The sequence below is a fragment of the Engraulis encrasicolus genome, chromosome 9 (assembly GCF_034702125.1).
Source record: "Engraulis encrasicolus isolate BLACKSEA-1 chromosome 9, IST_EnEncr_1.0, whole genome shotgun sequence".
NCBI lineage: Eukaryota > Metazoa > Chordata > Actinopteri > Clupeiformes > Engraulidae > Engraulis > Engraulis encrasicolus.
The window spans coordinates 35,675,712-35,703,659 of record NC_085865.1 but is presented as its reverse complement, the minus strand read 5'-3'; the positions used below and the strand labels follow the sequence as shown (position 1 = coordinate 35,703,659).

At 45.0% G+C, this 27,948-nt stretch overlaps 1 protein-coding gene across 2 annotated transcripts; it reads left to right on the top strand.

Moving 5' to 3' along the window:
• The first annotated feature begins 532 nt into the window (after positions 1–532).
• Positions 533–27,040, top strand: nfx1 (nuclear transcription factor, X-box binding 1). Of its 2 annotated transcripts, none has more exons than XM_063207045.1 (24): positions 533–681; positions 1,374–2,594; positions 3,471–3,632; positions 3,951–4,028; positions 4,971–5,076; positions 6,585–6,656; positions 7,533–7,672; positions 8,924–9,023; positions 9,424–9,641; positions 10,011–10,108; positions 11,058–11,088; positions 11,256–11,338; positions 13,737–13,845; positions 14,212–14,331; positions 14,872–14,951; positions 15,343–15,576; positions 19,363–19,436; positions 19,602–19,703; positions 20,358–20,399; positions 20,881–20,976; positions 21,306–21,372; positions 21,706–21,851; positions 24,468–24,572; positions 26,403–27,040. In XM_063207045.1, the coding sequence occupies exons 1-24, from the start codon at positions 660–662 to the stop codon at positions 26,479–26,481; spliced, it is 3,585 nt and encodes a 1,194-aa protein (XP_063063115.1). In that variant the 5' UTR covers positions 533–659; the 3' UTR covers positions 26,482–27,040. The 2 variants fall into 2 exon arrangements, with proteins under 2 accessions (XP_063063115.1, XP_063063114.1); XM_063207044.1 differs by having other exon boundaries at positions 26,400–27,040.
• The last annotated feature ends 908 nt before the right edge of the window (positions 27,041–27,948 follow it).

The window sequence follows — 27,948 nt, the reverse complement described above, 5'->3', positions numbered from 1 at the left end:
TGCCTACTGAAAGGTCTTTAGCCTAAACTTAGGCTACTGAATGCACAGATTCAGCAAGCAGAAGGCAGCTGTTAATGCGAGCATTAATTTATATGGACATACGACCTGAAAGAAAGAAAAAAAGATACTGTACTCAACAGAGATGTTAAAAGTAGGAGGAAAGAACCTTGTAGTCATTCAATTGGATGACGTCACGCCTGAAAATAGGTCACGTTTTGCCAATGCCAGAGCCGTATATAGAGATATATATATGCATAGGTCGAGCGCCACCTTGTGGGCGTAGAGCTCTAGGTCTAATGGAAGCATGACAGCGTTGGGCTTGGAAGTAGCTTATATGAAATGTTTTAGTTTTTTGTACAAAATAATCATTTTACTAATAGTTCTATTTGGGCATATCCAAGTATGCAGTCCTTTTCTGCCTCCAGCCTGGTTTGCTTTACCCCGAGTGACATACGTAATCACATGACTGACGTCAAAAAAACATGGCTTTTCATTGGAGGACACATGAGAAGTAAATTGTGTACAAGGAAGTTGTTCAGCTTTCAAACCACGAGTGAGAAGTTCTGTGGTGTATTTTTAGCCTAAACCAGTGAAACCAATAGATCAAAGGGAGTGGGGCACTGCTGGCTTACAGCAGGGCTACAGAACGGCGTGGCCGAATGGCCGAAGGTTCTCTTACTGGTAAAGTTGATTCTATATTCAGTATTCCACCTGCTAGGTCATCTAGCTAGTTGTAGCTTAGCTTAGCCTGCTGTCATTGGTTTATATTTACTACACCGTGGCTAGCAAAGCAGTTGCCCAGCACTGTCCGATAGCTTTGCATATCACCTTTGACCAGTGTTTCAATTATTTGTGTTGTACACACGAATCTAAATTATCAATATCTTAGACTTCTCAGAGTATGTCAATCGGTAGCAGGTCAATGCCGTTGAAATGCTTACCAGATTACAGTAGCATTAAGTTTATGTAAGTTAAATAGCGTTAGCCAATTGAGTATTGAGCTGTTCAAAAGAAGGTCGCCATAAGTTTGAAGATCCCACGCTCTCACTAGCCACAAAATACTAGCTGAATTTTCACAAACGTAGCATACAACAGAACTGTCGCATGTGTTGTCACCTCGTAATAACAAGGCGTTCGTTTTGATGTGATGAATAATAACAACCTTTGCTTGCGATAATCCACATATGGGAAAATGAAACTTAAAGTTCTGTGGGTTGACGTGTATTGCGAAACTCTTTCTTTTCATTGTGGTGGTGGCAGTTTGCACATCAATGTCAGGTACGTATGTGATGCTTGTCCGTGCGCCTGTTGTTGTTACTAGCATATTACGTAACCAGGTGCGTTACGATTTCTATTTCTTGTTTCTTGTGCAGAGACTCTGGAACTAAATCCAGACACGCCGGAGTTCGTGCCCCGCGCGAGACAGAACCAGCATCGTCCCAAGAGGGGTCGGCCACGTTCGGACGCCGAGCTGAGTCGAATCGAACACCGCTCAGCCCAGCATCAACATCAGCAGCACGCCTTCAACTCTGACGGCCGTCATCACGACGGGGGAAGAACTCGCGGCCATGAGAACTGGACACGACCCTACAACCACCCCTACTCTCCTCACAGCGACGACAACAGGAGGGGCAGGGGACGGTCAGGGAGAGGCCGAGGTGGACACCGAGGGAATGGCAACGGTAACGGCAATGGCAATGTGAGCGAGAGTGACGGCAGCGACCACACTGGTCGAGGACGCGGCGCCAGGGGCCAGAATCCAAGATGGCACAAGCCAGGAAACGGAAGGGGGCCCTTGTCCCGAAGCCAGGGAGATGCTCCCAACTCCCCGGTGCCACAAGAAATGACCCCCACTGCCCAGCCTGGCATAGAGGAACCTCGATGGCAGAAGCCATCGGTGGTCCTCCCCAACAGCACGGGGGCGGTGAGCAACGACGAGGCCCGGGACACGCGTCCCAAAAAGCCCCGAAAGTTCAGCCAAGAGTCCAGGAGAGGAGGACGCGGGGAGAGAGGCGCAGCAAGAGCTCCGCTTCTGAGAGACCGTGACGAGAACCAAGAGAACTGCAACGACTCTGGGAGGGACGCTCCTCAGCCTGCTGCGGAACCTCAGAGAGCCAGAACCTCCATCTCCGATGACGACCCAGAACCACACAGGAACCACAAGGGCTGGAGAGCTCCCAACAGGAACGCGCACACAGCACCAAATGCCGACTACCGGAAGAAGCCCGGGGACCGGGACCAGCGGCACAACAGGGACAACTGGAGGGAGCGGCAGCCCCAGTCGGACCGGGAGAGGGGCCCGCGGAGAGGAGACAAGGGGGCCCAGAGAGGGGCATCCTCTCCCCCCAGGAGCCCCTTGCCTAACTCCCAGGAGGAGCCCAGCTGGAGGGCTTGCGGTGGGGCTGGGGCTGGGAGAGGCCAGGGCCATGGACATGGAAATGGGAGACGGGTGCCGCTGCACGACCGAGGACAGAGGCACTCGGCTGGGGGAGCGGAGACCAGATCATCAGTATCAGCTGGAGGTGGTGGTGGTGGTGGTGGTGGTCACAAGAGGCGTGTGGATCATGTGCCCAAGAACAAGGAGACCCAGACAGGTGAGGCGAGACGGTGGAAAAGTGGAGAGCTCAGAGGGAAACAAGAGGGACAGAATGAAAGAGAAAGAGATGGGTGAATGATGATAGGAATGTACTTTTGTTCCCTCTTACGTGCAGTCTTAAACTCACTCATTATTCTTATATGCTTGCTTATGATATATATATATATAGATATAGAGATAGAGATAGAGATATATAGATATAGATATGTTATTACGCTGTTATTGGATTGTTATGCCTATGTTGCGGGAAGGTGTTAAGTGCAGGTCTGAGGAGCACTTCAATGTCATATTTGGAGTGTAATATGTATCAAGGTTTTAATGGAATGCAGTTGTAGGATGGCGACTTGAAGAGGAGCTAGAATGGGTAATGTGGGGTGGAATGTAGTCAGATGGGGGTGGGAAGTTTTGGGGGTAAATAGATTCAAGAGAATTAAGAGTGTATTGTGTGATGAGTGTCAGTGTAAGCTGGTCATGGAGAGAAGGGAGTAATATGGATATTATATGCAGGGCTCTAAATTAACTTTTTTCATCACCAGCCAAAATGGCAAGTATATGTTAATTTTACTAGCCAAACACACACTCACTGATGGGTGAAAGTGGCTGTCAAGTTGGTCTTTTTCACCAGCCAAACTGAAATTTCCCCAGTATTTGGCCGGTTGGCTGGTGTTAATTTAGAGCCTTGATTATATGTATGTTATAATGCTTGCGTCTTTGCGTTAACTCTGTGTTTTCCAGGCTGTCTGGTTGAGCAGCTGAGTGAGGAGAAGTATGAGTATTGAGCACCTCGTGTGCTCAGAGTCAGGAGGGGCTAAAATGCAGGAAGAGAGTTATCATCATGGATATTATAACGCATGGTATTAACTCTGTTGTCCAGGTTGTCTGATCGAGCAGCTGAGCGAGGAGAAGTATGAGTGTATGGTGTGCTGCGAGGTGATCAGAGTCATGGCTCCCGTCTGGAGCTGCCAGAACTGCTTCCACGTCTTCCACCTCAACTGCATCAAGAAGTGGGCGCGCTCCCCTGCCTCACAGGCCGATGGTAAACATTAACCAATTAATTTCAGCGCCGTGCAGATGTTTCCCCCCCTACTGATGTTTTACTTTTTATCACATTTTGAGATAAACAAACAGATAAAAACAATAAACAAGGATGACTTAAGCAAACATAAAATGCTGTTTTTCAGTTATTATTTCATTGAAGAGAATAATGCCCTAAAGACTTTTGACCTGTCTCCATGTTGCGCTGATAAAGAGAGATTGCTCTCAATCTTGTTATTTAGTTTTTGATGTACATGTTTTTAGTGGCATTAGAAGGCATTTTATACTGTTCTTCTCCATTCTGTTTGTTATTCCACAGATGGTAGTGAGGGATGGAGGTGTCCAGCCTGTCAGCACGTGGCGTTCAGAGCGCCCAACTCTTACACGTGCTTCTGTGGTGAGTACTCAGAAGCCCTGCAAATAGCAACATGAACCGTGTCCGATATGTTAACCACATCTTTCACTGTTTTGGGTGTCAAGTAGGGGTGGGCGATATGGCAAAAATGTTGTATCACGATTTTTTAACATGAAATCTCGATTTCGATTTTTTTATCACGATCTTCCATCCAAAAAATAAAAACAACAAAAAACAACTTTCATATACTTGCAATTTGTAATTTGCAGTCAATAAAATGTTAACACACTGATGAGACTCTCATAAAGTGTACAATTGGAATACAATAATGTAAAGAATAAAGTGAAGACAACAACACAAGTGAGAAAACGTCACTCTGATACTGATAATAAACATCCTCACTGCAAGACGATCTATACGATTTCTCCACTTTGGCAGATTCGAGACGATCTTTTACTCAATATCACGATTCACGATTTAATATCGTCATATCGCCCACCCCTAGTGTCAAGTGTGAATTACATTGTAATGTTTCCCACGTAGTGCACTCTGTGGTGAATGAATGAATGAATGAATGAATGAATGAATGAATGAATGAATGAATTCCTACATGTGCTTCAGATTCCTACATGTGCTTCTGTGGTGAGCTCTCAGTAGACAATGCGCTACGTAATCCTGAATGTTGATTTGTTCACTGCAAATTGCACCGTGTAGTCAGAGAAAACATTGCAACAGACATTGAATCATGTTCTATGGTCTAAATGAGCCGGGAAGCACCTTTTTAACATTATTGCCATAAGAACGGTTATGTAATGCAGGCAGCCATAGATGTGCAAAGTAGCTTGCAGAGAATGAACTGAATTGGTCTTCAAATGTGGATCTAATTACAAGTATTTGCATTCAGCTGATGCCCTGTGTAGTTGTGAGCTCAAAGTAGTTTCTTGTTGCTGCGGCTCACACTATCATGGTTTATTTCTTCAATAGGCAAAGTGACCAATCCGGAGTGGCAGAGGACGGAGATCCCTCACAGCTGTGGAGACATGTGTGGCAAGAAGAGGAGTGGGGCCAACTGCAATCACCCCTGCAACATGTAATTATATTATATCATATTAGAGTTATAGTCGTAGTACTTCTAACATCACCCCTGCAACATGTAATTATATTATATTATATTATATTATATTATATTATATTATATTATATTATATTATATTATATTGCAGTAGTACTTCTAACATTGTTATAATAGCAGGCATAATGATAACAGCTGCAATTTGTAATAATAATCCTAATGATTATATTCATTGCAATAGTCTATATTTTTACAGTACAATTTCTATTACATGTAACTCTGAGTGCTTCAACGGTATGCCAGGAACACAGAGGACATAGCATGTGCGCTCCCCGGCTGCAAGAGCCCTGCTGTGTCAGCGCATTGGCCTTGGTGTGGCATGCCTGTGCTAAAGCCTCACACGGTCTGGAACCGTTTGTTTGGTTACTTTGATTGTGATTGGCTGAATCGCGTTCCAAGCCATTGCAACACACGTAGACCCCTTTAGGTGGTCCTCATTATACTCTGTTACAAAATGAATCCGTATTAATCAGCTTTTCTCATTGAAAATGGTAACATCATTATTCACTGGCAGTCTGTGTGCTAAATGTGTTTGTGTTCAGGGTCATAACGGCATGTCTTAGCCATGGTATAACCCCTTGTACCGCAGTATGTCCTCTGCGCTCGGGCACCTCAAGTCACTCTTGGTATAAATGTATTTATAAAGGTGCAAGTCGAAACATCAGTCCTCTTTCATATTTTTCATCTGTATAGTTGACAGTGTAAAAGTGGCTTGCCCTCTCATGGTAAATTGCCTGGTCACCGCGACTACCAGTCCCACCATGGTAACCTTTGTTGTCTATGTGTCTGATACCTCTGTCTGTACGATCTACATCACTGAGGAAAAAAAATCTCTTCCAATCATGAAAAAGAAGACAGAAATATAAGAAATATGTTGAAGGGGTTTTGGGTGGGGTGTGGAGGGGTTTTGGGTTATAGCTGATGCAGTGCCTGCCTGAACTTGAATGAGCTCAATTCCGACTTCACCCGGCCTTGGCCTGACCTGACATCTGGCTTCTCTCTTCCAATCACGTTCTGTTGCCATAGCAACCCCCGTGACTACGGCACTCGTGCTCCTTTTGAAATGGTCAATAGGCGAGATAAATTGGCAAGCCGACTCAGATGCTGCTCCCCGTCTGTCTGGTCTCCCTGTCTCACTCTTGAATAAATACAGTATGCCGTTGGATGCATCAAACTGTAGATACAAACCCTGACCCTACATTTATATGAATTAGTTTATTTATTTATTTATTGGCTAATAAAGGATGCTGGCGACTCTTTGTTGACACAGTTTTGCTTTACCATCGACTCATCGCAACAGACCACAGTGAAGATGATCCTTTTTGCTATTTGGGTCATCCTAGCTATGTGCATTCAATCTGTGTTCAAGAGGAGATTACTGTGTGCTATATTGCAGAATAACCAAATAATTGATGTCTACCCCCCTCTCGTTATTCCCTCGCTGTCCCTCCTGCCTTATCCAACAGCCTCTGTCATCCAGGGCCTTGTCCTCAGTGCCCTGCCTTCGTGTCCAAATCCTGTACTTGTGGCAAGACCAGGTAAGGAACTACAAGACACAGCCACAAAGACACTTCGCCAGTTAGGAGAGAGGTACAAGAATCACAAACGCGAGGTTTCAGTTTAGTGCAGTGCTTACTGAGAGTCACCGGGTGAACAGTACAGCAGTAAGCCCGACCGATCTATATCCGGCCGGTTGATTACGTCATCATCACAGGTAACATACTAACACTCCTCCCGCTGGTCAAAGCTTGTTTCTTTGGTCTATTGTAGAGCACACAAACACACAGTGAGTGCGTTTACATGCAGTTCAGTATCCCGAATATGAGGCTTATCCCGGTTATGATCATAATCGGGATAAGGTGTTTATATGCGCACAGAACGTTATATCCCAGTCTACATTCTTGGCCGTTATAGAATTCTCTTCAAATGCGTGTAGCCTGGATACCAGCAACAGCGTTCCATGGGAAGCCCCTGTATTCGGGATAAGGTGTATACATGCGTCAGTATCCCGGCTTCTTTCGGAAAACTCCACCTAGCATATCCCGATTTCTCAGTATCCCGAATAAGGGCTTATTCGGGATACTGAAGTGTTTATATGCGCAAACGCAAATTCGGGATACTTAATATCCCGATCATATTCGGGATACTGAACTGCATGTATACGCACTCAATGTGCAGGATGTTACTTGAGCATTATCAAAAGCACACTCAAAAGCTGAATATCCGAATGAATAAAGAGATGGACATAGGAATAAACATAACATTTTGTCATGAAATCAAGTCTTTTGCATTTTGTGTCCATCTGTGTTTTTTTCTGTATAATCCTCAGTTATCTGTCTCACAATAATTTTTTGAAATGCGTGTGCCTGCGTGCGTGCGTGCGTGTGTGTGTGTGTGCGTGTGGGGACGTGCAGCCAGTCGGTGCGTTGTAGCCAGTCGGTGGCGGTGCGCTGTGATGAGGTGTGTGGTGCGACGCTGACCTGCTCGGAGCACAACTGCGCCCAGGTGTGTCACAGCGGCCCCTGCCAACCCTGCCAGCTCCGGGTCCAGCAAGGTGAGGGGTTGTCCGCTTATTTATCTACATCAGTGGTTCTCAACACTTTTTTTGAACAAACGCTCAGGACCCCGTTTCTCAAAAGCGTCTTTGCTAACCATTTAGCAACTTACTAGGTTTCCAATGGGAAATTGCATTGCAACCAAGTAAGTTGCTAACTTAGTTAACAACGATGATGAGAAACGCACCCCAGATCTCATCTATCTCAACGATCTCATCATAAGCCTCCCAATGCCGCCCAATTAAACAAAATAAGCTGCACTATTGCCTCCTGTTTGAAACTGACTGCCCCCTCTCATCCTCTGTGTCCTTCTCAACACCCCAAGGGCTCCCCCTGCAGGACCCCCTGTTTTCCGTAGTTTAGTTCAAACGGGGACCACACACAGGAGTCATTGCTTATGAAAGTAAAAAAGATGACTTGTGCCAGATTAAAGCTAATACAGCTCATTTCCATCTGCAGTCCCTGGGCAGGTAGAAACAATACTTCCCACTCCTGCTAGGGCTGCACCATGGATACGAATGTTAGCCTTTGTGCTTAGCCTTTTGGCGTGACCCAACCCTGCGCGCAAACATCTTGCTCCAGTTGCCTAAGTTTTTCATAGATGTTGTTACCGCCACAGTGTAGCCGCACCGTGTATACTGTAGGCATTATTGCCCATGGGGACCCAGGTTTGAATCCAGCTTTAATCATTTGCCCAATCCTTCCCCATCACTCTCCCACTGCTTTCTTGTCTCTCTTCACTGTCCTGCAAAATGCCCCCAAAATACTGTATATTAAAAAATGCGTAGTGGAATTAGGATACCTAATTGTAAGACAAACCGGTTTAAATAGTAGGTAGGTGTGTGTGTGTGTGTGTGGGGGGGGGGTCTTCCTAGTTCCACGCTGCTAAGGGTGTATACTCAGGATTATTCTAGGTCTATTGAATTGGGGAGTATGTGTGTGTGTGTGTGTGTGTGGGGGTGGGGGGGGGGGGGGGGGGGGGGTTGAAAGAGTCATGGTATGATATAATTGTGTGTATATGTGCATGTTTGGATGTAGGCTACATGTTTACATGTTTTGTGGTCCAGTCCTGCATGTTAAGTGTGTTTTTGTGTTTGTCTAATGTGTTGATATGTGCTCTCTGTGTAAACGCTTAGACTCTCTGTGCCCATACCAAATCTCTCTCTTGAAGAGACAATAAAGGCTCATCCTATCCTATCCTAGTGTTTGCTAATTTCAAAGGTGTCTTATCAGTGTGCTTGTGTCTGCAGTGTGCTTCTGTGGCGTGGTACTGCGGGAGGTTCCTTGCGGAACAGACAAGGAACACTTTGACGGCACTGGACACTTCTCTTGTCAGAAGCTCTGTGGAAAGTGAGTAACTGAATTCCACCCTTTTCAGCTTTTTTTGTGAACTCAGTTAGGGCTTTCTATCTTTTGTTATTTTGTCCTTCCTCCCTTCCTGCCCTCCCCTCAAACCAATATGTATTTGCAAGCAAGTTGCAAGTAACTGTGCATGTACACAAAAACCGAACAAAGCTAACAAGTAGCCGATGTAATTTAACATGTTTCAAGTTTGCTTTACGTTGGTTTATCAGTTTGCCAACCACATACAAATAATAATGATTGTCCTCTCTGGTGTGTGTGTGTGTGTGTGTGTGTGTGTGTGTGTGTGTGTGTGTGTGTGTGTGTGTGTGTGTGTGTGTGTGTGTGTGTGTGTGTGTGTGTGTGTGTGTGTGTGTGTGTGTGTTTGCATGTGTTTTGTGTGTGTCAGGATGCTGGACTGCCAGCACCACAGATGTGACCAGGTGTGCCACTCGGGGCCGTGCCAGTCGTGCCCGCGCTCCCCGCGGCTGGTGCGCACGTGCCCCTGCGGGCAGACTGCCCTGGCCAAGCTGCTGGAGCTGGGCTACCCAGAGAGGCACAGCTGCCAGGACGCCATACCCTCATGCGGGAAGACCTGCGGGAAACCACTACCCTGCGGATCTACAGGTGTGTGTGTGTGTGTGTGTGTGTGTGTGTGTGTGTGTGTGTGTGTGTGTGTGTGTGTGTGTGTGTGTGTGTGTGTGTGTGTGTGTGTGTGTGTGTGTGTGTGTGTGTGTGTGTGTGTGTGTGTGTGTGTGTGTGTGTGTTTGAAGCCTGATTGTGTGTATGAATGAGTAACGTAGTGTGTTATACCTCTGCACTCTGTGTTTGTCTCGTGTGTGTGTGTGTGTGTGTGTTGACTAATGGAGGTTAAATGTGTCAGCTGAGTGTGTGATCTTCTCTGCAGACATCATCCACATGTGAGAAGGAGTGTGTGTTATCAAAATAGTTTCAATGTGTACTGTATGTATGAGTAACTCTGTATTCTATCTGCAGACATCATCCACATGTGTGAGAAGCTGTGCCACGAGGATGTGTGTGGGCCCTGCTCCCTCTCCTCCACCATCAAATGCCGCTGCGGATCCAAGACCAAGGTGCGTGGGCCACGGTCTAACAACCAATGCATGTTACGTTACCTAGCCTGATTTTATCATCAGCTTTGAAATCTCTTCGAGACCTGGTCTGACCAAGAGCATAACAATTAACATTTCCCAAACGGTATGGTCGACCCGCCTCCCTTGGTTTGTGAATGGTGGTATACTTCTCAACAAAGTGGGAGCAGTTCCTGATTTTTCGGGAGCTCTGAAATGTGTTTATTTGTATTACTCTTGGCCTGACTATAAGCAACACTGAAGGTGTTGCGTCACTAGGAGGGCACGGCCTGGCTAATGTTACCTGCTCTTTGACGCCATTTAAGATTGCAGCTTCCAGACTCTTATGTCACACAATCTGGGCCTGGATGTTGTAGTTCTGGTGGTGAAGCCAAATACTATACAGTATGTGGTGGCTTATGAAAAGTTGCATTAAACTTAGCTGACGCAAATTAATTATTTTTAATTACAGGGTATTGATTACAGTCCCTGAAGCAGTGTGGGGTTAGGTGCCTTGCTGAAGGGCACCTCAGCCATGGGGTGAGATAGGGAGTGGAAGGGTGGGATTCGAACCTACAACTCTCTGATCTAAAGCCCATCTTCTTACCCACTTTGCCACGACTGCCCCAAACTAACAAATACTAATATTAAAAAAAAGAATATGTGCCCACGCTATTTCAGCTCAGCTCCTGTGCTCACCATGCACCTGCAGACTGCATGAGTCTGATGACCTGAACTGGTCCAAGAGAGTTGCACTACCTACCAATACATCATCTGGCAGGTGCTAAAAGAAAACTGTGAGCAGACTTCCTTTCTTGTTTGTACATTGCAAGCTCCCACCCAACATCAACAGCGTTGTCTCTCGTTTGGGTTTGACGTCAGCCTGCGTCGTCAGTCTTGTGTAATCAGATAGTTATGTCTTTATGACCACAACTCCCTATCTCGTTTGCAGGAGGTGCCGTGCTCAAGCATCCAAACAGAAGGTGTGTTTACTATTTCCTCTCCTTTTTTCACACATTTGAAAGCCAATTTCGCACCACTTCACTTGTATAGTTAATGTAATGTTTTGTCTTAGTTGTACTAATTATTTATTCATATATGTATTTTTTGTTTGTTTACCTGTGTGCTGATTTTGTGTATGTATTTTCAGAGGACATGAGTTTTGTCTGCGAGAAAAAGTGCAACAAGAAGCGGTCGTGTGGACGGCACAAATGTGGGGAGCTGTGCTGTGTGGTGAGTGTCCGATGGGTCTGACTGAATGGGAGTCACCAGCATTATAATTGAACACAAAAGGCTATTAAATAGAATCGAATACAAAGCCTTCCATTGCCAGTATTCACATGTGCTATATGAACTACAGAAATATAAGGTATTAGGGCTGGGCGATATGGAAAAAAAAATATCAGGATATGGATTACTTTATATAACGATAACGATATATATCACGATATAGCACAATTTCATACGTTTTCAGTTATTCTCTTTATTTGCCCTTTATTTTTTCATGTCGCAAAACAACCTTTCTTTAAAATGGATCTTTTTATTCTTATTTTTACAGTTACATTAACTTATAATGTGTATTGTGACAACATGAAATGTAATTAAATGATATTCAATTGTATAAAATTAATAAAATTACTATCACGATATAAACGATATAGGAGAAAGGTCACGATATACACTTTTATATCACGATAACGATATATATCGTCATATTGCCCAGCCCTATAAGGTATTCACTACAAACCTGTATAACACATATATGCAGATGTACAGTGAGATTGAAAGCAACTGGCTTCGCTTCGGTCTTAGATCAGGCAACCTTCATGAAGAACGTGATGAAGGTCAAAGACTGAAAGGTTGTGAATTAACGCATTGATGCCTAAAGCACCTGCAAAAAATGCCTGCTGAATGCCTAAGCCCTTGTTGGGAAAGTTGTCCTCAGATAAAAAACCTCAATATCTTTGCCTCTGATGCACATAAAAACATGAAACATGATTGTATTTAAACCCTAAGACCACCATCTTGCATTAGAAGGTGTTCAATCAGCTGTAACATACCCACATTTTTATTTAAAGAGCTAAAATCTCAATTGCCTGAATGCAGCGTATATGTGTCTCAAGGCACCCAAAGGTCAAACAACATGTACAAGTTAAAAATGGCCATAGCATAAGGGCATTTTCAACCTCCCAACCTGGTGTTGTGGGGGAAAAAAGCACACATTGCATCTCTGATCTGAGAGAAACACATCTGTCCATGTCCAATTTCCAATGAAATGAGCTCTTCAGTTGAGTAGCATTGCCAACCACCACAGGAAAGATTTGGTACTGGTGGCATCTTCTGCATTACCCCCACTCACTGTATTAGGTTTCAAAGGATGAAACGTATTCTTGTTCTGTCTGAGGCAATAGTGAATCAAGAGCAATCAAGTCGAGATGGCCATCTGGCTCCCTGGCCTGGCCAATGCTAAATGCATGTGATGTTGCCACTAGTGTGTATTTTCCAATGAGTGCGTGTTTTAGCGCCCTCTGTTGATGACATTGGTTCAGGTTATTAATTGTGGCGGTGAGGACGCCACTGTTGAGTGATCTGTCCTATCCAACAACTGCATACAAGATTCAAGATTCTTTTTAATGGTCCAGAAGGAAATTGGTCTTGGACATACATAGCTGCCACATACACACACAACACTGATAAACATGACGCCAAAATACAAAACAAAAAACACATTCATACATACATGCATAAAGTGCCATCATAGAGATACTCAAAGTGCATATCTACTACACCAGGGGTCAGGAACCTTTTTGGTGGAGAGAGCCATAAACGCCAAATTTTTAAAAAGAAATTTTCACGAGAGCCATACAATATTAAAAACACTGAATACAATCAAAAGCATGTACAATTAAGCACAACAATTTTAGAGTGTACTGTCAAGTTATTGCTTTTATTGATAACGTTGCCAACTTGTCAACTTCATTATGGTGAAGGTCTGGCAGAATTTTGTATTTTTTGAATGTAATTTCCTGCATTTTAACACTTTTAACCTCCCTTGTTCCGTTTCAACTCAATATGGAACCCGCACTTTTATTTATAAATACAGGACGGTTCCATATTTCAAGGGATGGTTGGCGACCCTAGATAAGTAAGAGCCATATACAGTTCCCAAAAGAGCCACATGTGGCTCTAGAGCCATAGGTTCCTGACCCCTGTACTACAGCCTCCTACACACCTACGTACATGGCATTACAAGGATGGTAGTTGGTTGGTAGTATACAGTCATTGGTCCTATCTGATGAGTAACTTTGATGGATCCCTCTTCACGTTGCAAGTGGCATGAAATTAGCATGGTGTGTTCATCAGTCCAGTTACCACACACACTCTACACCGCGTAATGATTTGCATACATACATTTCAGGCAGTATGTAAAAAGGAAGCATTCCTCTACCATAAATGAAAGCACATGTCGAGCTCGAGGTTACTCCAGTCGGCATTGAATCCTATTTGTTTATGTTTTTGTCAGTATAAAAAGAAAAAAAGAAAAGCACCACTGCTGTGCCATATAATATCTTTGAGGTTATTTTACTGCTTGACTGATCGTGTGTGTGTGTGTCTGTGTGTATGTGTGCAGGACATGGAGCATAAGTGCTCTTTGATCTGCGGTTATAAACTCAACTGTGGTCTGCATCGCTGCCAGGAGCCTTGTCACCGTGGAAACTGTCAGCCCTGCTGGCAAACCAGTGAGTTCAGTGACATGCAGACATTCACTTCAGCTCAGCTTAGCTCAGCTGCCGTATAACAAGGCCAATAGAACAACACTATATAACAAGACAAGTTGTGTTTTTATGTCTTACATTCAAACATTCATTCTGTGTAATACGACAGAGCTTTGTCTAACAGCCGTATTGGGTTTTTGCACTTGCGTTTCTGTGTGTGTGTGTGTGTGTGTGTGTGTGTGTGTGTGTCTGTGTGTGTGTCTGTGTGTGTGTCTGTGTGTGTGTCTGTGTGTGTGTCTGTGTGTGTGTGTCTGTGTCTGTGTCTGTGTCTGTGTCTCTGTGTCTGTGTGTCTGTGTGTCTGTGTCTGTGTGTCTGTGTGTGTGTACCAGGTTTTGATGAGCTGACGTGCCACTGTGGGGAGACGGTGCAGTACCCCCCCATCCCCTGTGGCACTAAGCCCCCAGAGTGCAAGAACCCCTGCGCCCGGCAGCATGACTGCGACCACCCAGGTACAGTACCTGATCGCACTCCATCTCCATCTGGTTCTCAGTAGTCTGTGGTTGTGTGTTTGTGTGTGTGTGTGTGTGCGTGTGCGTGTGCGTGTGCGTGTGCGCGTGCGCGTGCGCGCGTGCGTGTGTGTGTGTGTGTGTGCGAGCTTTAATATCATAAAACTCTCTTATTCAGGCTTTGTTTTCCGCCGTGTGTTAGGGGTGTAAATAATAATCGAAATGCATTCATATGTCGCGATATAATCTGAGGATTGAATCGAATCGCATCGTATCATGGGGCATTCTTAAGTATCGAAAATAATCGAATCGCTGTCCCCTGCCCAATGCCCTAGCTCCATAGCATAATAGAAGAGGAAAAGTAATTGGAAAAAAATCGAATCGTATTCTATTGTATCGTGAGCCGTTCTTAAGTATCGCAAATAATTACATCGAATAATAAGATGGCCTCCATGGCTCTATGATTTACATCCTACTGTGTGTGTGTTTTTATTTTTTTGGTTAATATAAAAGGTTGTCCTGTCTGTCCTTTCTTTTCCTCAGTCTTCCACAACTGCCACAGCGAGGAGAAGTGTCCCCCGTGTACTTTCCTCATGAAGAAATGGTGTATGGGGATGCATGAGGTGAGCTGGTCATTTAGTTTATTTGTTATTAATGCATTAAATTAAGGAATTATTAGTTTATATATATAGAATATATACATATATATATATATATATATATATATATATTTATATAGAATGTATAGATAGATTCATTATTGCTTTATTACATTTATTTTACTTCTACTGTAAGATTTCATAAGCATTTCAGCTTCTACACATTTATCCCTATCTTGTTGGCCTGAGCTTTTCTCATTATCTCGTTTTTACAAATTTACAAACATGATGAGAACTTAAGTACAATTGTTCTCTCTCTCTCTCTACCTCTCTCTCTACCTCCCCCTCTCCCTCCCTCCCTCCCTCCCTCTCTCTCTCTCTCTCTCTCTCTCTCTCTCTCTCTCTCTACCTCCAGCAAAGGAGCAACATTGCATGTCACCTCCAGGACATCTCCTGCGGGTTGCCGTGCAACAAGGTGTTGCCGTGCGGCTCGCACCCGTGCAAGCGACTCTGTCACCGCGGCGACTGTCTGGTGGAGGGGGAGGCGTGCCGCCAGCCCTGCGTGCTGCCCCGGCCCGAGTGCCGACACCCCTGCACCGCCCCCTGCCACCAGGGCAAGCCCTGCCCACGCAACACCTGCACCGCCAAGGTAGGCAGGGAAGCTACCGGGGGCGGACAAAGGGGTCTGTTGTCCTGGGCCCAAGGAGGCGGGGGAGGGGAATGGCAGCATTGGGTCCCCATTATATTGGTTGGGGGGGTATGCAGGTCACTGAAGAGGGCAAGATGATGCCCGACAAAACGACTGTTTGGATTATTATGGCGGTGAAAATAACCGTTAACTAACAACAGGGCGTTGGTAGCTCAGGTGGTAGAGGAGCCGTTCGGCAACCCAAAGGTTGTGCAGGTTCGAGCCCCGCTCGACCTGACTCCATCGTTGTGTCCTTGAGCAAGATATTTAACCCTAAGTTGCTCCTGGTGGCAGGGTGGTACCCTGCGTGGCAGCCACGGCCACCGGTGTGTGAATGTGAGTGTGAATGGGTGAATGTGAGGCATACAATGTAAAGCCCTTTGAGTGCTCGACGGAGTGGAAAGTCAAGTCAAGTCAAGTCAAGTAGGTTTTATTGTCAATTTCTTTACATGCACTGGTCATACAAAGAATTTGAAATTACATTTCTTGCTTTCCCATACAGACATAGACTAATTAAGGTAAGGACATAGACAGTATAGACATAGACAGTACTTATACATGGACTTAAGACAGTATGGACATAGACAGTGCTCATACAGACATTTAAAGTGCAAGACTGGACAACAGAAGACTTGTAGAGGACATACATTAAGAGGTATTTGTTGTGTTTTTTGTGCTTTTCCTAAAAAAAGTCCTTTATAGCGTTCTGACATGGTAATAGTAGCATTTTGAAGAAAATAAATAAATATAAAAAGGTCTGTCAAGTACACCAGCAGCAGTGTGTGTGTGTGTGTGTGTGTGTGTGTGTGTGTGTGTGTGTGTGTGTGTGTGTGTGTGTGTGTGTGTGTGTGTGTGTGTGTGTGTGTGTGTGTGTGTGTGTTGTGTGTGTGTGTGTGTGTGTGTGTGTGTGTGTATGTGTGTAGTGCAGGTAGAAGGTGCGGTGTGCGTCTTGTGTGTGTGTTCGTGTGTGTGTGTGTGTGTGTGTGTGTGTGTGTGTGTGTGTGTGTGTGTGTGTGTGTGTGTGTATGTGTGTGTGTGTGGTCATGTGTGTATGTTGGGTTTAGTGCAGAAAGTGCAGTGTGCTTGTGTGTGTGTGTGTGTGTGTGTGTGTGTGTGTGTGTGTGTGTGTGTGTGCATGTTTTGAGTTAGTGCAGGTTGAAAGTTCATTCACAAGTATAGTAAGTGCAGGTGGAATGTTCAGTCGCAGATATGGTGGTGGGGGATGGGGAGGGGGGTTGTCAGTGGCCTTGCTGGCTAGAGGCTGACAGTGGGGGGGGGGGTTTGTCAGTGGCCTTGCTGGCTAGAGGCTGACAGTGGAGGGAGAGTGGGTATGAGTGTTCAGCATCATGATCGCTTGGTGCATTGTGCTGCTCGCCAGCCGGGTGGTACGGGAACGGAGGCGCCTGTACCTCTTTCCAGAGGGCAGGAGGCTGAACAGTTTGTGTGCAGGGTGGCTTGTGTCTTTGATGATCATCAGTGCTTTCCGGGTGAGGCGTGTGGTGTAAATGTCCTGCAGGGAGGGGAGTGGTACTCCAATGATCTTCTTCGCTGTGTTCACAACACGCTGGAGTGTCTTCCTGTTTTTCTCCGTGCAGCTTCCTCCCCACACTGTGATGCAGTTGGACACGACGCTCTCTATGGTTCCTCTGTAGAATGTTGTCATGATGGAGGGTGTAGCACTTGCCTTCTTTAGTTTGCGCAGGAAGTAGAGACGCTGATGGGCCTTCTTCGCCAGTGATGTAGTGTTGGTGGTCCAAGAGAGGTCGTCGCTGATGTGCACTCCAAGGAACTTGGTGCTGCTCACTCTCTCCACAGCATCGCCGTCGATGGTCAGTGGTGGCAGTTGTTTTATGGACCCTTTGGAAGTTGACAACAATCTCCATGGTCTTGTTTGACATTCAGCAGGAGGTTGTTGTCTTTGCACCATCTGGCCAGCAGGTTCTACTTCTTCTCTGTAAGTGAGTCTCAATCGCCCTTGGTGATGAGGCCCACCAGTGTTGTATCATCCGCAAACTTCACTAGATGGTTAGTGCTGTGGGTCGTTGTGCAAGTCGTTGTGTCAGCAGCGTGAACAGCAGGGGGCTGAGAACACAGCCTTGCGGAGCCCCCGTGCTCAGGGTCCAGGGTGCTCGAGGTGTTGTTCCCTAACCGTACTGCTTGAGGTCTTTGCATCAGGAAGTCCAGCAGCCAGTTGCAGAGGGAGGTGCTGAAACCTAGTTTGTCCAGTTTTCTGATGAGTTGTTGTGGTATTATGGTATTGAATGCTGAACTGAAGTCAATGAACAGCATTCTCACATATGAGTCTTTATTGTCCAAGTGGGTGAGGGCTGGATGGAGGGCAGAGCAAATTGCATCCTCCGTGGATCGCTTGGCTCGGTATGCGAACTGGTAGGGGTCTAGGGTGGGGGGGTAGGGTGGCTTTGATGTGTGACAGGACTAGCCGTTCGAAGCACTTCATGATTATGGGCGTCAGTGCTACAGGACGGTAGTCATTGAAGCATGATGGTGATGATTTCTTCGGCACAGGTATGATGGTAGCAGCTTTGAAAAGTGATGGGATGACTGCTTGCTCCAGAGAGATGTTAAAGATGTCTGTGAAGACATCCTTCAGCTCTTCTGCACAATCCTTCAACACTCGGCCTGGTATGTTGTCTGGGCCAGCTGCTTTGCGTGGGTTGATGGTGGCCAGTGTCCTCTTAACACTGGCAGAGGACAGGTAAAGGGGTTGATCATGGGGGGGAGGGGGAGTTTTCTGTGGGTGAGTGTCATTTTGTGCTTCAAAGCGGGCAAAGAAACTATTCAGATCGTTTAGACCCTTTGAGTGCTCGACGGAGTGGAAAGGCGCTATATAAATGCAGTCCATTTACCATTAACTAGCCCATGTTTGGTTACCTTTTTTTGGTAAAATCTTGAAGAAACGCATTACTAACATTATTGGCTGTATGTCCATTAGGCCACTACGAAATTATAGCTACAGAATTAGCATTCTTGTCAAAGATGACATTAGCTTTGAGAGACTACTTCCAATCATGTTCCATTGAAAACAATGGCCTTGACTATGGTGATTTACCTCAGTTGTACAGAATCGCAGTCATCCTCTGCTCAGCCCTATGCCAACTAACCTGTAGTGCAGGGGCAGGGCAGAGTTATTGTTTTCAGGCCAACCAGAACATTACCGTGTCTGTTTCCGCACCAGTTACGTTAGGACCTAAAGTGCTTATCTGCAGTCATACTGGGTTCTGAACTTTTCCTCAAAAGACTGTGTGTTACCTTGATGAACCTATTAACGTCTACGTTGTTTTCGGTCGGCCTGATCGAAATTAGATGCGGGAATGGGCACTGGCACGGTTCTCAGTCAGCCTGAGCACACCTATAGGGTTTTTAGGCCGACAAGAGTGGAGCCGGTGCCGGTGCCCGCACCAGTTACGTTCGGCACCAAATTGCTGATCTGCGAACCGCCAGTGTTCATACCGTGCTCTGAAATCTGAACTTTTTCCGCACGTGACTGTGTTACCCGGATGAACCTGCTGACGGCCACGTTGTCGTCACGGTTCGCGGAGAAAAAACAAGGATTTTGTAACTTTCCGGTTCGCGGACGCTAGTTTCTGTTGCGTGAACACGACTGCCGGTTTGAAATTGGGTGCAGGAATGGGCACCAGCACGGTTCTCAGTCGGCCTGAATGCGCCACTAGAGTGGGGCAAAGGCTTTTTGGATGTGGTCATGTCGTGTGTCTGTCTATCCTGCAGGTGGTGCTACAGTGCGACTGTGGGCGCAAGAAGGAGACGGTGTCATGCACAGAGGCAACCAACTCTTTTCAGAGGTCAGCTAACAATACATGACATCTTTTCCCTTTCCTCTCACCCTCTCAGCACTTCTAAGATTGTACTTGTTATAACGTGTGTGTGTGTGTGTGTGTGTGTGTGTGTGTGTGTGTGTGTGTGTGTGTGTGTGTGTGTGTGTGTGTGTGTGTGTGTGATGGCCACAGGTATGCAGCCATTGCCATGGCCAGTAAGATGTCTGACATGCAGCTGGGGGAGAGTGTGGACATCGGGCAGCTCATCCCTAAGAAGGAGGTCAAGCAGACAAAGTAGGTTATCCTCCAGTTTAGTGTTTCTCAACGGGGGCGCTACAGCCCCCCTGGGGGCGTTGGGAAGCCTTAGGGGGGCGTTGATAAAGATACAGCTGAGTGGGGGTGGGATTTAGTTCTCATTGGGGGAGCATCAGTCTATTTTATTCTTCAATACCAAGAAGGGCGTTGGCAGGCTAATGATGAGGTCGAGGGGGCATTGGACGGCCTATGATGAGGTCAAGGGGGCGTTTGTACAAAAAAGGTTGAGAACCACTGCTCTAGTTTCTCATTAAACAAATAAACATCTCAGCAGGAGGCTCTCTTCCTCAGACTTATACAAACCTTATACAAACATGTATTGGTGTAGACCCGTATACGGTGTGTTGGAAAGGCGCTATATAAATGCAGTCCATTTACCATTAACTAGCCCATGTTTGGTTACCTTTTTTTGGTAAAATCTTGAAGAAACGCACTTCTAACATTATTGGCTGTATGTCCATTAGGCCACTACGAAATACGAAAAAGCGCCTGATTATGAATTTTTAAAAATAAATACGTTTCAAAATAAGCGTTCTATTCAGTTTGACAAATCACTTAGCTTGCACCATTAAACACCGTAATCTAAAAACAAACGTTACAAAGTGCCTAAACGTCTGTGTGTGTGTTTCACAGGTTAGAATGCGATGAGGAGTGTGCCACCCAGGAAAGGAACAAGTAAGTACTGTAACTCAATGAGTCGATGGCTCAATACGAACACTGTGTAAAAGGGGGAAGGATTTGCACACTGCAGAGATTCTTTAAGTATAGAGATATGCCAATGTAATAGGTTGCTATGGGCACCTAACATGACCAGGTTCCGGTCTGCCTAAAGGAGCGTGTCATAATACTCCTAGCATTGAATAGAACAGGCCTTAGGTCTGCCTAGGTCTGCCTAAAGGGGAATTCCTTGATAAATCAATCATAGATCTTTTTCAGACATCTTACAAATGTTAAGTATTTCATATTGACGAAATTCACTACACTTTGTCAATATTAAACACCTGATCACTACATAGTGCACATTGCCAGGAGCAAACTGAGGGAGTGGAAATGTCAGACATGACCCACGTTCTGGCTACATGTGGGTCAGTATAGATAAAGGTGAATGGGGTGTACACACACAGGTACAGTTTGTTGTTCTAATGTGCGCTTGCAGGAGATTGGCTGAAGCCCTGCAGATTGACCAATCAGTTGACCCGTTCAACACCAGGACCACCTCCAAGTACAGCGACTCACTCAAGGACGATGCAAGGTCATTTTTCACTTCTTCTATCACCTTTCATCCTGCATGGCATTTGTCATGGCATGTCATGGGTTTCGCCAACTTGAAAATGCCAATTGAAAACCACTGACGCAATAGAAAAATGTACACAATGTGATCTTTCTAATTTTTGCCCTTTGCCAATATCAACCTTCATGCATACTACTTTGTAGTCCATCAGTGCTTGTGTGTGTGTTTGTGTGTGCGTGTGTGTTTTATTTGTATTGAACACACATTTTGTGTTGTAGTCCTTCACCATCACTTAACCCAGAGACATGTCGGCATATTGTAATAGTCTTCTTGTCTTTTCCCTTGCTCAGGAAAGAATTTAAATTTGTCAGTGAAGTCGAGACGGAAATTAAAAACCTTGTTGAACTGGCAAACAAGGTAAGGGCATAGGGTGCTTGCTTTATTTTGTTTTTTTGTCCGTTTCAGTGTTGTATGGTGTAATGAAAAAGTACCAAATTTAGAGATAAAAAGATAAAAAGTGGGTTGCTTTTGAAGGACTTCTATAGTAGGAGATACAGAAAACTGTATACCTCACAATGAACAGCCATACAGTCGTAGTACTTGGTATGTATTAAAAGGTGGTTATTTGTGCGTGTGTGTGCGTGTGTGTGTGTGTGTGTGTGTGTGTGTGTGTGTGTGTGTGTGTGTGTGTGTGTGTGTGTGTGTGTGTGTGTGTGTGTGTGTGTGTGTGTGTGTGTGTGTGTGTGTCAGGGCAAGCAGCCAAAGCGTAGCCACTGTTTCCCTCCCATGAGTCGAGAGCACCGGCGCATCGTTCACGAGCTGGCCGAGGTCTACACCGTGGAGAGCGTCAGCTACGACAGCGAGCCCAAACGCAATGTCGTCATCACTGCCATACGGTGAGAAGCCGATAAACACCCATCGGCATATAAACACTGCTAAGAAGAGACGCACAACAGTGTCCCAACAGCTAGAAGGTCCATCATTGTGATGGTATTGGCTACGAGAGCGGGCTGCTACGGTGAGAAGCATATCTGGCCATAGCCGGAGTGTTCACTGGGTCCCTATGTAGATAATAAGCAATGCAGTGCAAGAGTGAATATTTTGGACATGACCGTGGTGTTTTTAGGGGAGGAGTAGCGAAGTCAATTTCTCCCAAGAGCCCACTTGTAAGAAAGTTCTAGAATACCAATACAGAAAGAGAAAAGAAAAGGGTAAAAAAGGTGTATTTTTTGTGTATGTACATACCAAGGGTGCCTCAGTTCAGCCCTTTGCCTCCCTGGAAGAATTCATCTCTTTGGCAAAGAATTATAAAACCACTTTATAGTGCATTACGGTCATTATTACCACCGCCAAGGAGGTTAGGTTTTCTTACCCCCGCCAAGGAGGTTATGTTTTTCCTCACCCTTATGGGATAGGGTGAGTTTTGACATTGACGTTTCTAACTCCACAAAAACAAGGCAGAAAGACTTTGAAAAACATAGTCAAATGTTCTATTAAACAGCTTCCTTGGCGGAGGTCTGCACTCTCAGAGTGCATTTCTAGTTGTCATTATGGTATTTAGATACATAAAATATATGATGTAATATCATGTACTACAGCTGTACTTGTACATGTACATGTACATGTTACATTGACAGTAAATAGAATGGACGCCAAAATTCTATTTCATTGTTGAAGCCAAAAGTGGAGCCAAGGTTGGACCCAAAAAGACCAAAAAATGGCCAAATATATACTGTCAATGACATGCTATTACACCAGTTATTACACTGTAGCTAATGAGTAAGTACACCGTAATTAAAGCCCCTTTAAAATAAAGTGTTATCCAGAAAAGTAACGTTTGGTGAATTTGGGGGCCTTTAGGATTCAGCTGTAAATATGATCTAGAAGGTGATGGTAGTAGCCTAGAAATCTAGACGCCCCTTGTCAGCTTTCAGCTGTAGGGGTTCAGCTCGCTAGGCTATGATGGTAGGGGAGAGTGTCAGCAGAGAGAGTAGAGAGAGAGAGGTTCCATTGGCCCATTGTTTCCTGGTTCTATTATGGCCCCCCTTAGGCAGACCTAGGCAGACCTAAGGACTGTTCTATTCATTGTAGGAGCATTATGACACGCCCCTTTAGGCAGACCGGAACCTGGTCGCGTTAGGTGCTCATAGAAACCTATTATGTTGGCATATCTCTATAGAATATCTCTGGTGTCAGCTAGGACACTGAACCCAAGCCCAACATCATCCTCCTCATTATGAAGTCCTCATATGATGAGAAGCAGATCCCAGAACCACTACGTCCAAGAGCAGATACACTCAAGCCATTTCCAAAGTGTTCACTGCCTAACGTGCTACAAAAGAAACGAGATGATGCAGCTCACACCCTATATAATGTACAACTGTACACCACAGTGGTCTCTTCAGGGGAAGAGTCGCAAAGTCAAGTGAAAGTCAAAGTTTTAAGTCAAGGACACACTCGGCTCTACGTTGTCAAATCTGACAAATGTGCTGCAGTATATATATAGAAATTAAATTACACTTCTTCTTCCCAGACCCGTAATGCAGTTACACAGATTGATACAAAATGTAAAAATAGAAAAGTACCATTTTGGTGGACTCCGGGGGCCTTTAGGGCTGCCTGAGCTATAAATAGAAAGTGGAAGGCAAGGCACATAATGCCGCATAGACGTCAAGCACAAACATGATGTATGTAAGTGGTTGTGCATTAGCTGAAATTAAAGTTCTTAGGCTCGATCAGCTTGCTATTTTAAGAAAAAACAAAAATATTGTCATGTTGTGCTGTGTGAATTGTGCAGTACTTAAATATTTAGCCTGATTATAATAACTTAGTAATACATTTCAATTTTCAATGAGCACCTTCACCTTCTGGTACAGTGCACCAGTGCACTCTGCTGCTATTTTAATAATTTCCCAAAATATATTGATGCCACGTCATACTGGTGAGAGGGCTTTTGGATTATTCATTGAAGAATCTCAATCTTCATGTTCTATGAACGTTCCTTAAAGGAGAATTCCTGCCAATTTTAGCATGCATTTGAAGTGCCCACACTACCCCTGACTTCTCACTGCCCTACAATGCTGCATTTGTTTTGTTCAGCCCTTCACCAAGACCCTGGCATGGTGGGTTTAAATGGGTTTACATAACAAAAAATTAAGCCACGACATTTTACAACACAGCAATAACTTTTGGGATGGTATTTGGGGTATGTTATGTGTTGTTTTTTTAAGAAAACTTTAAACAAACCTTTGCCTCCATTACAATGGTCAGGACGGTTGGGTCCTCCTGACAGGTCAAGGGTACCGTGAGCAATACAACTGATTGTTAAAATTGACTTGAAATCTCCTTTTAATCGTCACTGCACTGGTAGTGCACCTTGTGTCACTGTGTGTCGTGCAGTACTGCATAATTAGCGGGATGACAGTGGTTGTGCTCACCACTTTCTCTTGCTGCAAGCCAGCCTTTAATTTGCGGGTTGTTGGGGGTTGGTTTCCTTTGCCCTTCGTCTGCAGGGGGAAGTCCGCCTGCCCGAACTCCACCCTGACGGCGCTGATCGTGAGGGAGACCAGTGCGCGAGCCCCTCCGCCCATCGCCCACATCAAGCAGCACAGCAGCAAGTGAGTAAGCCAAACACGCTAGGCAGCGAGTCGTATGTACTCCAACCTGATTTAAAAGGATCCTCCCGCCCCTATTAAGACAAGCTAGCTTTATAGGATTAACCTCGATGTTAGCTACACAATGTGATTAAAAAAAACACACAAAGCATTCTTCAAAGTTTACAAAATCCTTCCCCTCATCACTTTCATTGCTGTAAGAAGCGGCATCACCTGGTTGCATCGATTCTTATCCAGGCCCCACGTGCTGCAGGGAAGTAGTTGCAGCCCCTCAGCACCAGCAATAACCATCAGTATGGAATACCGGAGCCATGGAATTCAGAGTTACAGCCAAACTGGGAAACTCTAGCCTGGGAACTCCCACACTGCCTTTAGTTCTACACAATCCAAGCATTCCGACCTTAACAGTTTCTCTGCCCAATCAGAGAGCAGGGCAGTGTGTCATAATAGCCAAGTATTCTCTCCCCTATGGAATTTACAATAGGCAACTCCCCAGACCTAATCTCACTTGTGATTAGGTCTGTTGTTAACCAGGCAAGGGAAACTCCAGTCCAACTAGGAAACTCCAACTCCCATTGTCATTGTGACACAGCACTCCACAGCACACAAGTGCACACTGCACACAACGAAATTGCATTTATGCTTCACCCTTGCAAGGGGGCAGCCCCCAATGGCGCCCCAAGGGAGCAGTGTGACTGCACCATGCTCAGAGTACCCCAGTCATGGAGGAGGATGCGGGAGAGCACTGGTTAATTACTCCCCCCAACAACCTGGCGGGTCGGGAGTCAAACGGCAACCTTTGGGCTACAAGTCTGACGCTCTAACCGCTTACTCATGACTGCCTGTGACTACCTGTGACAACCGGGGTACAGTAATTCGGTTGGTGATGTGATTTGCGTAAATAATTTAAATAATTTAAGCCAGCTGCTTTCTTTTCGCTAGAGACTAACGCAGAACCACTACATAACAAGCAAAGATGACTCAAAAATGAAATCAAATGAATTACATGTATCTTTACTGCTCTTTCTGTGTTCAACACTTACTTTCTGGAACTATTTTGGAACTATGTCAATGGCGATCTGTGTGTGAAGGGCTCTGTGAGCCACCATCTTTGTTTAAAAATGGCACACTGAGGTCAATGGGATTAGCCTAACTCTTACTTTCATGGCTCTGTGGAATACCTAGATACATCATAGCACGCATCACCAGCGCAAAAGAATGGAATCAAGTCCGGTCTCATAAGGGGCGTGATCTCCTTCTTCTGTCTTCTGTGGCGTTAAGTGGCGGCTTGCATACGATGTTTGCTACCGCCATCCATAGCGCTAAGGGAACTCCATTCATTCCTGACTCTGATGGTCTCCTAAAGGTTTGTACACCTGACGTTACAGGGATCCCAGAAGAGTAACCCCATGTTTCATCTCTACCTTGTCAATTGTCTGCAATAACTACCACATTATGCCATTCTTTACCCAGACATAAATGCAGTGGCAGCTTGCAAATTGAGGGCATTTTAATCGAATGGAAAGCTACAAATGATGCTCCAAAAGCTCCAATGTCACTCTTATAATGCCAACATGCCTGCCTTACTATGCAGGCTTCAAGACACTTCTGTTGTCATTATACAGTTCCCTGTACAACTAAACTAAATGCTGAGGCTATTTTGTGACTTGTTTATTATGTTAATATTGGTATATTGGTTCTGGGCTGAACATGTAATTTGCACAATATTATGATATGTACAGGTACTATGAGGAGAAAATGGTTTTCATAGTTTCAATTTTAATTGATTTCCCCTCTTGCTTTCTTCTTTTCCTTCTTCACTCTGTGCAGTAGGAGTGAGACCAGCAGCATCAGCTGGCTAAAGCCAACAAAGGAAGAGCCTGCCATTGATTACTTTGACGTCCAAGACTGAGGGCCAAACCAACCACATCGACCACTCAACGTCAAACCAAGCTGCTCTGAAAGCAAAGTCTCCCATGTTCCAAACCAACAGCAATCAGATTTGGACAACCAAGACAACTTTTTGCAGTCCTGACAGATGGTAGCCTATTCCCACTGCAATAATGTTGGTACCGTCCAACAAATTGACTCAACTTGAATTGACTATGGCTTACTGTAATTTCTGAGTTTAGTGAACATGAGCACAAATTTTGAGGTGCCAATTTAGAGGTTTGTAAATTCACTACTAGATCTTCCATAAGTGAGGCACTTTTTTCAGTCGTTGATGATGCAGTACCATTCATGTCATTGATTGTAGTGCATTTACTTAAGACAGTCATGTGGAAATTCCATCAAGTGACCACATCATCCTCGCCTTAGCTCTACGGCAGCCACAGCCAATACATTTCACTGATCACATATGAAGGCCACATTTCATTTAGTTTTAACACAGAGCCCATGTGCTTTGTTTTCACACTGTAAATGAGGACAGGGTCCCTAGTGAGACCTAGTTATTAAACTCTTGAATGTTCCGCATGTCTAATTATTATGCAATTACCGGGCTGTGGAGGGATTCTCTGTTGAGCAATCATCGAGAGCTGCCGAGACTGACCACTAGGGGGTGGTGACTGTGAGGAGGTTTGATGTGAGAGAGCCGACGAGTGGTTCCCTGCTGTAAATGAATTATGTGTAAACTACAGATTAAATAGATTATTGAAATTGAAAGCCTCCATGTTTTTGCATTTGCGTTGTATCACTTCAGTTTTGATCTAAAAGTGCATGTCATGTGACATAGGCCTAACGCACTAACTTTTTGTAGGCAGGCAATGACTGAACTGATGAAAGTGCTTTTAAAAGATGCATAGGGAAAACCAGTGTTGAATGGTAATACAAACATACCCCTGTCCTTCCCTCCATCTCATCCAACAGCACAAACTATTAGTCCATAGCCACACTACACTGTCAGGGGGAAGACGTGGGCTTCTGGATGCAACACGTAAAATAAATTATAGACGCATTGAGCCTATGCGGTACAATGGACAAGTGAACACCTGCCCTTTTCAAAGTGTGTTTTATGACCCACTCGAACACCACGAAACCCCCAAAAAAGTATGTCGTCCCACTCTTTTCAGACAGCCCCTAACTTCATCTACTTAACCCCTTGTATTTCTTGTGCGCAAAGATCACCGGATTAATTTGAATGTGGCTCGATTATGGCACGAGCCTGTATGTTCAGTCATTCGTCAACTATATTTTGCTACATCTCTAAAATATCTGGGGAGTGGAAAAGTACAAAACGGGTAGTAATTTGGTGACGGTCCCTCTTGAGCCTTAATTTCATTTTAACCCGTCTCCAGCGGTGCTCGCGCCTGCGCCTCACTTTCAACCGCACTTCGTCTCACCAGAACCGGCACCATCCCTCTCTCTCTCTATCGAGCCA

Coding starts and splice junctions, on each gene's coding strand:
- nfx1 (XM_063207044.1), top strand. CDS start 660: ATGGCCGAAGGTTCTCTTACTG. Junction 2,595..3,470: donor GAACAAGGAGACCCAGACAG/GTGAGGCGAGAC, acceptor TCTGTTGTCCAG/GTTGTCTGATCGAGCAGCTG. Junction 21,373..21,705: donor TTGTTGAACTGGCAAACAAG/GTAAGGGCATAG, acceptor TGTGTGTGTCAG/GGCAAGCAGCCAAAGCGTAG.